The sequence below is a fragment of the Etheostoma cragini genome, chromosome 17, assembly GCF_013103735.1.
Source record: "Etheostoma cragini isolate CJK2018 chromosome 17, CSU_Ecrag_1.0, whole genome shotgun sequence".
Lineage (NCBI taxonomy): Eukaryota > Metazoa > Chordata > Actinopteri > Perciformes > Percidae > Etheostoma > Etheostoma cragini.
Genome location: NC_048423.1, coordinates 1,377,967 through 1,391,331, shown reverse-complemented (window position 1 = coordinate 1,391,331; position 13,365 = coordinate 1,377,967). Strand labels below are relative to the sequence as shown.

Sequence of the window (13,365 nt, the reverse complement as noted above, 5' to 3'; positions counted from 1 at the left end):
CATTTTATTACATAATGTGTTGTTACTGGGGGGTGGAAGCTGTGACGATTTATTACATAATGCGTTGTTACTGGGGGGGGTGGAAGCTGTATATGTGCATTCGAGTTCACCTCGGGTGCGATATAATCTGGCGTCCCGCAGAAGGTGGTGGTGCTGACACCGTCGAGGATTCCCTCCTTGCACATCCCGAAGTCTGCCAGCTTACAGTGTCCCTCGACATCCAACAGTATGTTATCCAGCTTCAAGTCTCTGCAGAGCCGGAGAAAAGATAGATAGATAGATAGATAGATAGATAGATAGACTTTATCAATCCCAAACTGGGAAATTACTGTGTTACAGCTGCAAGGTAAAATTAAAAGTAACAGGAATGGAAAGAATGTACACATTTACACACATATACAAGTGTAGAATACAGATATACAACCTAGATATATATACACAGTATATACCGCAAAATAAAATATGTATAATACGGTTTTATCAAAGTAGCTCACATTTTGACATCAATTTGGACTGCAAAAATATTCTTTTTGAGCTATTTAATTTCAATAGTTTAGTTTATTTCAATGGAATCTCTTGTGCTCTTGTGCAATAAATGCTTCTGCTAAAAGACCACTCGTTTGAGAACAGTTGGGATTTACAGTAACCATGATAAACAAAGGTTTTCACAGCCCCACAGGTTCTTCTTTGTAATGGTTTTACATGTAAGTGTGTGTCTCTGAGGCGGGAAGAAATACATATAAGGATGATGGAAAGGGCAACAGACGTGGGAAAAGAGAGAAAGTTGAGGGTTGAAAAGGAGAAAGAGAGGGACGGGGGGTGAGAGGGAGGGAACAGTGGGACAGATAACAGAAGCAGTGTTGAGAGATGGCAGGGTTGGTCATGAATGCGGTCGCTCTGGGTTTGATGGTTGATTGCCACAAAAATGTCAACATCTCCCCGATGTAGCCAACGCAGCCATTCAGCCCAAGGTGTTTTCAAAAATACAGCCGCCCTGACAAGCCAGCGGCGAGATAAAGTGTGTGTGTGTGTGTGTGTGTGTGTGTGTGAACTTATGCAACTGTCCTGTTTTAGCAAGCCCCCCAAAATAAAAAGGCAGCTTAACCAACCTATTTTGAGAGCAGCTGTTGAAAAGTTTGTTCTTTTCTGTCCCATCATGCCTTGCGCTGACAGGACATTGACGGATCTTTTGAAGGTTGTTCGGGGAAAATGGACAGATTTCCACGTTATACGTCTCTCTGGGTAATTATGTTTTTTTTTTAATCCGTGTACCCTTAGCCATGTGAATTTCCAGAAACTTGAACTCATTTCACTTGCAAATACTGTTCTTTGTTATTTTTTGTTTTTTTTATTTTAATTATGCTGACACTGAGCAGTTTTATCTGCAGTCACGACAGGTAGCTGGATCTCGTGCAAAGTTAAACACTGAACCAAGTTAAACTATGAACGGTATGCTTAAAGACATGGCCGATGCAATAGAGCTTGACAGTTGGCCTTTAACCAAGTTTTTACTAGTTCATGTTTGGGACACTGTGAACAACGTTGACACATGCCAGCTTCCAGTAAAGTGTATTTTTTTTACATAGATTAATAGATTGATTGATTCATTCTCCTTCCAAGAAATCCATTTCCACAGGTTTGAGCCTTCTTAGGTTTGCTGAAGCATGCTGTCAATCAGACTTACAACACTGCTATCATGTGCAAAATACTGAATAGACAAACAAACAAAAAACTCTGTTGCAGACATGACATGCATAAGACGTTTACATTTCTGGTTGACTCCTGATTATTTCTAACCAAATACAGCCACAGCCCTTTAAATCTCCCTGGTTACAAAATGCAGTCTGGTTTTATTAATGTGAACTCAGCACAAAATGAAAAGAACTTTCACCTCACTAAACTCCACCAAAACCACCGCAGTGTTTTACTGTTGAGCTGCCGGGGGGCTGTGCCTTGCTAAAAGGCACATTTATGGCCTCGTGTTGGGGCAGGAAAGAACAGCACGTTCCCCCGGACAAAAAGATTAAACTGGAGATTAGTGGCCTCTTTGCATATCTCACCTCCAGGCGACTCCCAGCACATTACATCTGAACTGCACGCCTGCAGCGGGGCAGAAAACAATTGCATATGAATTCAATATATTTGTTATTGAATTCAAATGACTGCTGACGCTAATCCTTGTATTACACATCACCTCGCTGCAGGAATATACAACATTAAGAGGCTGCAGGTGTCCAAATACAAATGGAATGATATTTAAGCCCCAGGATTTGGGAACCGCAGTAGTGCAAAGCGGATTTATTTATTTCAACAAGGTCAGTTCTAATATAACGATCTGAAGACATAATAGTGGGAATATCTGCAAAATATCCAGGTGCACTTCTCTTATATAAAAACACATTTCAGATTTTAAATATGACCTAATTTATCTATTCATGGTATGGCTCATTTCATTCCAGTGCTGTTTCCGGTCAAGCTTACCATGGTTTACCAGCTTTATCGTCTTATAAAGATTATAATTAGTCTTGAAAAACATCTCAATTAATAATAATCAATTGAGATAATAACAATGAATCACTAAGTTATGTCATAGATGTAGGATTAAAAGCTGAGATTTGTGGGGTTAGGCGGGTGTAACTGTCAGTTTAAACAGAAAACGTTAAGAACTAAAGAACTATAAGAAACATTTTAGAAATACACGTCTGCCTCATCTCTGGGCTTATTATACAAATATCTACATCTACTAGCATGAGTAAGTACCACCTACTTCAGACACTAATACTTTTAAAGCCGTTTAAGACTCCTATAGGTTCAAGGTACAACACTAAACTGGAGAAAGTGGCTTAGCATTAAGCGGTAAAACCCCACTGACCCCGGATCAGTGTCGCACTGTGTACCTACAATCAGGGCAATATGTGTAATATATGTCTGGTTGTTGTTTAGAAAAGAAATCCTGTCAATAATCCTTTCAATAAAGAGGAGCTGCTCTGTCTCACTCACACACACACACACACCCACGCACACATGCACACACACACACGCACACACACACAGACACACACACACACGCACACACTCACACACCCACGCACACACACACACACACACACACACACACACACAAAAGCTGTAATCAGGCTCAATTGAGAGCATTTCCTGTGTTACTTTTTAATCCTGAGTGATTTTTCCATTACGTCCTTAGCGGCAACCCCTGTGCACTGTGACATTCCCTCCATCCATCCATCCCCTCTTCTGTAAGGGAACAAGTTGAAACACACACACACACACACACACAAAACTAAAGTTAAACTGGAGAATAAAATAAAAAGTCTCATTAGGGTATCACTATTGATCCTATCCCATTATTGCCTTGTTTGGTATAGTCTCAACCACGTTCCACTTCCGGGATTGCTCAAGTACTGCAGAGGAAAAAAAAAATGTTGGGCAATGTCCATCACCTTCCTCTTTCTTTATGATGGCGTTCCAACCTCTGGTGGATTTCTGAGGACTGTGGTTACCTGGTCCTCAGATCTCTACAGGGTCAATCCAGGCAGCTAGCTAGACTATCTGTCCAATCTGAGTTTTCTGTTGAACGACTAAAACAACTTTTAAACGTACATGTCCCACTAAAACAAGTTCCTTCCTGAGGCTGTTTTGCAGAGGCACCAAGGCTCTTACCGCTTCATTAGACGATTGTGATTGGTTTAAACAACTGCCCTTAAACGAGAGCAGGTTTTTCTCCCATCCCAGAATCCTGTGTTGACTAGCCAGACCTTCCTGTGCAGCGCTGTGGGGGAAGGTCTAGACTAATTACTTTAGAATAGAAAACACTTTATTGTCACAGAGGGGGGAAACTTGTCTTGGGCATAGTGCTACAGTCCCTGCCAACCTCTGACAGTAATAATCACTATCAAAACAGCATGACTAAAAAAACACAAAGTTAAAAGACTGAACCATTAATCATAATGTTTGTGAACACCAACTGAAGTGGGTGTGTGCTTTAAAGCCTCATCGAGAGTATGTTTAAAACATGTCATTATATTTACATGCCCGACGTGGCGTTCTAGCTCTGAATGTAGTCCTAGTCAGTGTGCAGACTGTGTAGCGTTTAGCTTAGCGACATGCCAAAGCAACAATAAACAACCCCGACGTTAGCTGTTTGGTGCTTCCTGTTTGGCCCTGAGGAGCGCACCCATTGGTTGTTGACAATGTTCCCATGATTTAACTTCACTACTAAGACTTAAAACTTAAGATAATATTAAACAAGGTTTATTTTTTCGTAACGTCAAGATGGGAGAAAAGACAGACTCGGGCTGAGATTTATGACCACCTTACACCTAGTCTCGAATTGCCAGACCCTCCTCCACAGCGCTGCCGAGGAAGGTCTGGCTAGTCCACACAGCCTTCCAAGATGGAAGAAGAGTTGCTCTGGTTCATTGAAATTTCTTTAAACCAATCACAATCGTCATGGGCGGTGCTTAGCTCCGAAGACAGCCGCTGCTAAACAGTCTCAGGAAGAAACTTGTTTTGGTGGAACAGTTTTTTTTTGTGTGTGTTCAAAGGTTTTTTTAGTATTGCAAAAGAAACCTCAGATTGGACAGATAGTCTGCTAGCTGTCTGGATTTACCCCGCTGAGATCCGAGGAGCAGGTACCCATAGTCCTCATGAATCCACCAGAGCTTAGAATTACAACACAAAGAAAGAGAAAGGAAACTGACATCAGCAAAAATAAACACATCCAAAGGGAATTTACCGCGACACTAAACTACCTCACACCAAACTACCTCACACTAAACTACCTCACACCAAACTACCTCACACCAAACTACCTCACACCAAACTACCTCACACTAAACTACCTCACACCAAACTACCTCACACTAAACTACCTCACACCAAACTACCTCACACTAAACTACCTCACACTAAACTACCTCACACTAAACTACCTCACACCAAACTACCTCACACTAAACTACCTCACACTGAACTACCTCACACCAAACTACCTCACACCAAACTACCTCACACCAAACTACCTCACACCAAACTACCTCACACCAAACTACCTCACACAGGGGCGGCTGTGGCTCAGTGGTAGAGCGGTTGCCTGCCAATCGGAAGGTTGGTGGTTCGATCCCCGCCCCTGCAGTCATTGTCGAAGTGTCCCTGGGCAAGACACTGAACCCCGAGTTGCCCCCGGTGCTGCGCATCGGAGTGTGAATGTGTGTGAATGTTTATCTGATGAGCAGGTGGCACCTTGTACGGCAGCCCCGGCCACAGTGTATGAATGTGTGTGAATGGTGAATGTTTCCTGTAGATGTAAAAGCGCTTTGAGCAGTTGTTAAGACTGGAAAAGCGCTATATAAATACAGCACATTTACATTTACATTTACACCAAACTACCTCACACCAAACTACCTCACACCAAACTACCTCACACTAAACTACCTCACACCAAACGATTGATTGATTTCATTCCCATATTGAAAATGTTTCCACGACAATGGAAGCACTTGAAAGGTCATTTGGTGTGCGGTTGGCATTAGACGTTAGATGATTGTGTTTAGATGTGAGACGGTGTCAGACTTTCAAAGTTATTCCATTCCCTTACATGTCCTTTAGTTGGTGCTTTTATCCAAACTGACTTACATTTTGCACATCTCTGGAGCAACTAGGGGTTAAATGTCTTGCTCAAGGAAACATTGGTTGATGTATCGCAGTGGGAATCAAACCCAGATCTCCCACACCAAAGGCATGAGTCAAATCCACTGTTCCATCACCCCCACTAAGTCTGCTCAAAGTCTTCTAGTGTATGGCAGGCATAAGTGGCACGAATCCAAGCAGACCCGCACCTCAGTTACCTCTATTGCTGCTTAAAACAGATGCCGAGGTTAGGTAGAGGTATTTCTGGTAATAAGATCTTCCACATTTCAAGTCCACATGAGGACTGTGTGACTCAGACGCAGACTCTGTCTGGGTGGAGTATCACGTTAAAACACGGCTAGGAAGCCAAAACCAATACAGAAACAAACAGAAAACATTAAAGCTACGAGCTATCGGCTTCAACCATGATGACTGATTGAGACTCAGTTGGGCGCCAACCCAAAGAAACTATTACTCACAATCACACCGTTGTAATTGTATGATTATGGACCGCCCCCCCAATCCCCTTCAGCGTAACAATGAGTCCTGGTCCAGCAGGCACCAGCGGGACTGGACCCTCTGAGATCATGTTGCCAAAATACCTAAATAACGACACCGGATGGTAGTTCTATTAGTGGTTTCATTCTGTTATTAAATTCATGCAATATCTTGTTTGTGTTTTACATTTTTGCGTGTGTTTTAAGAGTTTTATTTTATTTAAATCCTGTTTTTTATTTATTCCATTTTCTCCACACATGCATTTCCAAACCTCCATTGGGTGTGTGCTCTTTGTTTTAGATGTCATGCGTCATGTGTTATGTATTGTGCACATTCTTTTGGTATATCACATTAATAACCAGACTCTGTAAGCAACCAGCAGACACAATGTGGCTTTTTTTTGGTTTCTTGAGCTGATTGGGTGTAACTTTATTGGTCCGTCTTACTGTCATCCCCCTTTTTTTTGTTGTAATACACCAGACTGTAGTCTCGGCCGCTTTCCTGACTTCGATTGATGAGAACTAATAAACAAACCCTTTTTATCTCTGAACTTTTGCCACCACAAAATGTGTATATACATGTGTTGTGCATGTGTGTATACTGTATGTGTATGCATGTGTATATGTGCGTAACGTTTGAATACATAAATAAGTGAAGAATTAAATTCTACAAAAGTTTTTTAAAAATGGGGTGGGACCAGACATGTTTTGTTTTTTAACTTTTTCCTACTCCTTTTTGAACATGGCGATACTTGTTTGAATAATTTACATTAATTTATTAATTAACACATCATTTTTTAAAGAAATGTTTGCTGAGTATTTGGTTTTTTGGTTCCTCAATTTGGAAAAATTGGAAATTGGAGATTTAAAGGGAATGAGAGATGAAACTGATTGATTCATAGCCCAAAACACGCCTATGATTAATCATGACACTAAGAACAACCCTTTGGAGCCACGCGCCTGGCAGAAAGACCACGTTTTTTCACCTTTAAACTAGCAAAAGTAGTCCATACACAAAGTTCGTACACGCCCTGAATGCACCTGCACCAGGTGCTTCACGCCTGCGCTTGGATCGTTAAAATAGGGCCAGAACAGGTCTCCGTTTGACCAGCTGATTTGGTAATATTTCATGTTGTCTGACGGTCAAAACAAAACAACATACCTGGAAATATTCTGACATAACAAAATAAGGCTTAATTAAACCCTCTGGGGTGAAAAAAGGTTGCTATTTCCAAGGCAAATAGATTTGTGTTAGGTTTAAAGCCCGTTTCAGCTGCTGTGTAGCAATACTGAACCAGTTTTAAATTTTCTTGATGATGAAGTTCCATCCCGATTCTCAGCCTTGTTTTGGGGACTTTATACGTTCTCCCTGTGATTGCATTGTGAGAGGAAACCAAAACCCCCAAGGGAACCCCCCCACACACAGTAAGTGCAGTGTGGAAGAGGAATGGGGCTGAACAATACGAGGAAAAACTCACTGATACTGCAATTGCAAGATGATTCACGATATTTGAGGGAATGAAAATATTTGCATCATTGTTCTCATTTTCATTGAAAAATATTAACATTTAGAAAGGATTATAGTGTGATTGTTGCAAGAACCAAACAAATGTTGTTTCCTTTGGTCTGTAGGACAGAATTTGTAGTTTGACACATCTTTTGCCTTTAATAAATATTGCGCCCCACCGGCTGCATTATGAACATTGCACTAGTAATATGATAAAATTGTGATTAATTGTGGGGCACTAAAGAGGATTGTACTATCTTCTGTCACGTTCAAATGACCTTTAATGTCTGGACACAGAATAATACACTATTCATGTCCCATTATTCAACCTGTTTGCTCATTCTGGGGACACTGTGTCTGTTTATCACAGGATTTATATATTCATGACTCTGTAAGGACAGGTGCACACACACATACACACACACACACACACACACACACACACACACACACACAACACATACTTTACGCACACACACACACACACACACACACACACACCATACACTAATACTGTATTCGCACACACACACATCCTGTACGCACAACCTACATACATACATACTGTATTTTATATATTCATGACTCTGTAAGGGCATGTGCGCGCACACACACACACACACACACACACACACACACACACACACATACTGTATGCACGTACACACAACCCACAAACACACACAATATAAGCACACATACACACACACACACACACACACACACACACACACACACACACACACACACATATAAAGCTAACTGGATCAAGCACTAGAATAAACTGCTACCAAAACAACCACACGTCACATCAGAGCAGTTCGTTGTTATTATATTGTGTAATAGATCATTCCAACACAGGCATACAGTAGTTTCTTTTGGTTAAACTAACATGTTGCAACAAGACTGGAGGTTGTTTTGGTAGAAGTGAAGTCTGTAGTCGTAAGTTAATGGAAAGTGAACCCAGTGTTTAAGGTAACAAGCACTTCATTTAACGATTACAGGCTTCTGCTTCTGAGAGATGCTATCATACAACCTAAACCTGCTGAGTTTTGGGAATAAGTAGGTCAAAGGTGAGCTTTATTCACTTTGGGTTGAAATGTGTTCTTCCTGCATCTCTAGAGCCGCTCTGCTGATCTGTCAGCAAGGCTTAAGACGAGGGATGTACAGGTATACACAACAACTCATTATTGGATGCACGGTTAGTTTTTTAAGTTACGATTTTTGTTAAGCACAATGAGCTGCACACAAATAAAAGAAAAACAGTCTTCTATTTCTATTAGAATTATTAGCTTTTCTAAAACTAATCAAACACCAAAATAACACAAACAACAGAAAAAAAACTGAAAAAAAATACTGAAAAAACTCTTCAAATAAATTGACCTCAGAAGACGTAGTGACGTCTTGATGTCAAACAAGTGAAATTAAAAGTAGATTAGGCTCGGCCTAGGCTGGTAAAAACAGCATTGCGGTTCATTTTCTATCTCGACTGGTTGTAATCTTTCCACATTTGTATGGATTTTTAAAGTGGGCTTTAGGGTTAGGGTTTAAAAAAAAAAAAGAAGCTTATTGGCACTTCTGTATTTCACTACCTCAGCAAAGCAAACCTGATTGGACAATCGCACCAGTCACGGATTTGTCTAAATCAAACGTTAGACTTTCCAAGACCTTTCAGATTAGATTAGATTCAACTTTATTGACAGTGCACATGTCACAAGTACAGAGCAACAAAATGTAGATAGTGTCTAACCAGTGCCTAAGCAGTGATTAAATACGTATTAAATAACATGTGCTACAGCATGAATGATAATATAATATAAATATATGTACAGTTTATACAGAGTGCAAGGTATGAATGATATATACGTGTATAGATATGTGTATAGATACTGTGTGTGTCTGTGTAAATGTCTATTACTACAGCTACAACTGTACATAGGCTATGACTGTGGTAATACAGAATAAAAAACTATACAGTATGAACAGTAGTGCAGTTGTGAGTGTTTAAGACCTTAAAGAATATTTAAGACCTATATCACGACAGAAAAGTACAATGAAATGCAGAGTCACAAAAGTACTTGCAAAACAAAATAAATGCATTTGAATTGAATAAAATCAACAGAGTAACAATGATCTGAACATATACAGCAAATTATATTCAGACTAAAAGAAGGAAAGAAAGAACTAAAACTTCCATATTCCAACGAGCAATGGAGGGAGTGGTAAATGGACGTATGGAAATTAATTAAATCCAGAGAGAGAAGTGTGGAGCTGATAGTCTTCATTAGCCTTGTAGCAACTCATTTGTCAACAACTTAAATGTAACAGATGTTATTTAATATAAAAAAACTTACGCACTAAAGCTGAAATAAAGACCTGCAATTTGGATTTTAAAATGTTAGAATTTTTGAGACTTTTCACGACCCTTTGAAACCTTGCATGATGTAAAAAAAAAAAAAGATGGCGCCTGTTCTGTAGTGTAAATTCTTCCAGGGAGACCTCACTCTTAATCAGTGCTCTACCTAACTGCAATCAGCTGTTGGAGGCGTTCCCCTTCCTGCTAAACCAATCAGAATCATACACAAAATTCAAGGGCCAATCACAACAATGCTCAAAAAATCAGTTTCTCCCTTTGCTATCAGCTGTCGTTGCAGACAAAGAGTGCAACCCTCCACCCCCCCTTCCACCTCCAGTCCTATACTCCAACTGAACGGCCTGGAGCCTCTTTCGGTCTGGTCTTTGGGGTACTTTGTCGCCACCACCCGCGTCCAGAGTCCATAGGGGGTCTTATGGTTCTCTACCAAATATATGTATTTATGAAATATTCGTATAGCGATGGAGTCTAATTGCCAAAGACTTTGTACATTTTATTATAAACCATATTTGCATTTCTGCAAACATGTCTCTCCTGGTTGAATAATCTATCAAAGTCAGTTACAAAGTAGCCCAAAATAATCCAAAAAGATCCAACAAGAGGAGCTCATGTACTTGTTTAGTCATGTTTCATTTCATAACACCTGGGTTCAGTTGGCTTTAGATTGAGGGTTAGGCCCCAGGGCAATGAGGGTCCAGAAGTCTTACAACATAAACGTGAGCGTGTTTGTGTTTTCGGTAAATACTTTGAGGGCAAAACGATAAAACAGGTGAACAGGAAACATGATGCCATAAACAAAATCGCAGCCTCAACCGTCCTCGCTAGCTTTAACGTGGCACAGATGGCATGACCACTGAACGTCAGTATTTGACCCCCCACCTCGACTTCAGGCAACACCGCAACAGTTCAAGGCCACAAACCCTAACCGTGGCCTAGTCCACTACAGGCAGCGTTGCCTAGAAGGCAACGTTGGGGGCTTAAAAACCCAACTACCGGCATGACTACACATATCTACACACACACACACGCACTTTTCATTAGTTTTTTTTTAAATTTCATTTTGATTTTTTCTTTTCAAATTCAGTTTAGTTTTAACTTGTTTTTAAAGCAGGTTTACTAGTTTATTTTTTTGAAAACGCTTAGTGTGTAGTATTGTGTAATAATAACTCAACAAAAACATCATACAGTTTGAGAAATATGTATTCAGAACGTATTCAACAATAACACCAGTACATACAACGTACATATGGTGAGGACAGACATGTAAACAGTCTACACAAGACGCCGCAGTAAGAGCTAGATGGGGGGGCGGCCTCTAGCTCCCCCAGTGAGAGCGTGCGCCCCGTGTAGACTGAGTCCTTTGCAGCGGCCCGGGTTCGAGTCCGACCTGCGACCCTTTGCTGCGTGTCCTCCCCCATCTCTCTCCCACCTTTCCTATGTATCTACTGTCACTCCCAAATAAAGGGAAAAGCCCCAAAAGTCATCTTAAACAAGCTAGAAAAAAAACGTAAGCTAGGTTAGCCTCCTCGTGCGCACTTCTCAAATGTACTTTCAAATTCGTGGGATTTTTCCCTTTAATAAATTGTCAACATATTTTGCCAGACACCACTGTGAGACACTTTCTTTTATCTGACACAGTCATAAGCAAATAATAATCGGACTCTGCCCCTGTTTTCCGACAAATAGTTGTTGAAAAAAACATTTTTCACCTACTATTTGTTATTTTTTTCGTTTTTGTTGACTACTATAACCTTGACGGACTCACACGCACACACGCACACACGCACACTAACATACAGAGGCAAGGGATGAAAAATTATAAACTGTCACATGCTATTTTAAACAAGAAATCAATAGGTCAATTTTGATTGATTGGTACCAATCACTATCAGCATACAACTCAATAGGCAGGCTTAGAATTTGTCAGACAAGCTACCAGAAGTAACGCACTCACATACACACATGCACACACGCACGCACACAGCCACACATACACACACACACACACACACACACACAGGTTGCATGACGAGAGAATCTAAACACCAAATCAAACCTCATATTCGTGAGGAGAAAACACGGGAAAGAAGACCTGACTGTTCTTCCATCCCAGTTATTTCTGGGATCAAACCGCCAGAACCTGCACTGAGCCTCCGTCCATCACAATGGTGTTATGATTCGAGCAGCGTGCTGCTTTTGTGGGACCAGCTGCGTGTTTGCTATCGGTTGACAATGATATTATGATGGAGGAGTCCAAACAGACACATAATAGCACCTGTAGAAGGACGCTGAGGTAATCTCGACCTGCAGACCAACACCGAGCACTTCCTGCCTTAAACGAGTTGGAGTTTCACAACCAAAGAAAATATTTTTCTCTGAAAAGAACATTAGTTGTTTGCCGGCAGGACTGAACACAAGAGCGTTCCATGAATGCCCAATAAACCTTGCTTTGTGTTCAAATGAGCCCCTCTGTCAGTCAGTTTCCTGATGGAGATAGATAGACGTTTCAGTCTGAAGCGGTAGACTGGTAGACCGACTGGACCACAGACACACAATGACAGTGGCAGTTCACGACCATTTCAAATGGTGGGGCCAGCCTGGGGCCACATTCCATTTTAGGGGTACCCATATATATATATATATATTTCTCTCTCTCTCTATGTATATATATATATATAGAGAGAGAGAGAGAGAGAGAGAGAGAGAGAGACATACACACACACACACACACACACACAGTATACATACACACACATATATATATATATATATATATATATACATACAGATATATATGACCAATAAGAGCGTCCTATTCAAGCTGTACACAACATTCATGTTGTGGAAAATATGTTTAGATCACATTAATACAAATCTGGAGGAAAAAAGGCCTGAGTGCATACAGTGTGTACTGTATGGGGACCTGTTAAAGGTCTGTTGCCGTGGTTACCTGTATATGACTCCGTGCCGGTGTAGGAACATCAGAGCGGACGTGACCTCGGCCGCGTAAAAACGAGATCTGGCCTCGTCAAACTTCCTGGACCGTTGAATCTGAAACATCAGGTCACCTCCGTTGACGTACTCCATCACGAAAAACAAGCGGTCCTGGAGAGAGAGAGAGAGAGAGCGAGAGAGAGAGAGAGAGAGAGAGAAAGAGAGAGAGAGAGAGAGAGAGTCACTCACTTTTAGTGTGTGTATACAGCTGAATGAAGGAGAAGCAGTATGTGGTGTTTGATTTGAGCTGCAGCTCCTCTTTTCACCCTTTAAGGACTACTAGCCAGTCAGAAGCAGAGTATGAGGGCCCTGACAGTACCTAGGTAAGGACTACTAGCCAGTCAGAA

At 41.0% G+C, this 13,365-nt stretch overlaps 1 protein-coding gene across 1 annotated transcript in view; it reads right to left on the bottom strand.

The window, feature by feature from the left end:
- The window catches only part of LOC117960301 (protein kinase C epsilon type-like), a 67,113-nt gene that overhangs the window by 7,636 nt on the left and 46,112 nt on the right, over nt 1–13,365 (bottom strand). Inside the window, exons 11-12 of the mRNA XM_034898125.1 lie at nt 12,975–13,129; nt 111–249 (exon numbers count right to left, since the gene is read on the bottom strand). Of these exons, the coding sequence (XP_034754016.1) occupies nt 111–249; nt 12,975–13,129 (294 nt within the window). The remainder of the gene's footprint in view (nt 1–110; nt 250–12,974; nt 13,130–13,365) is intronic.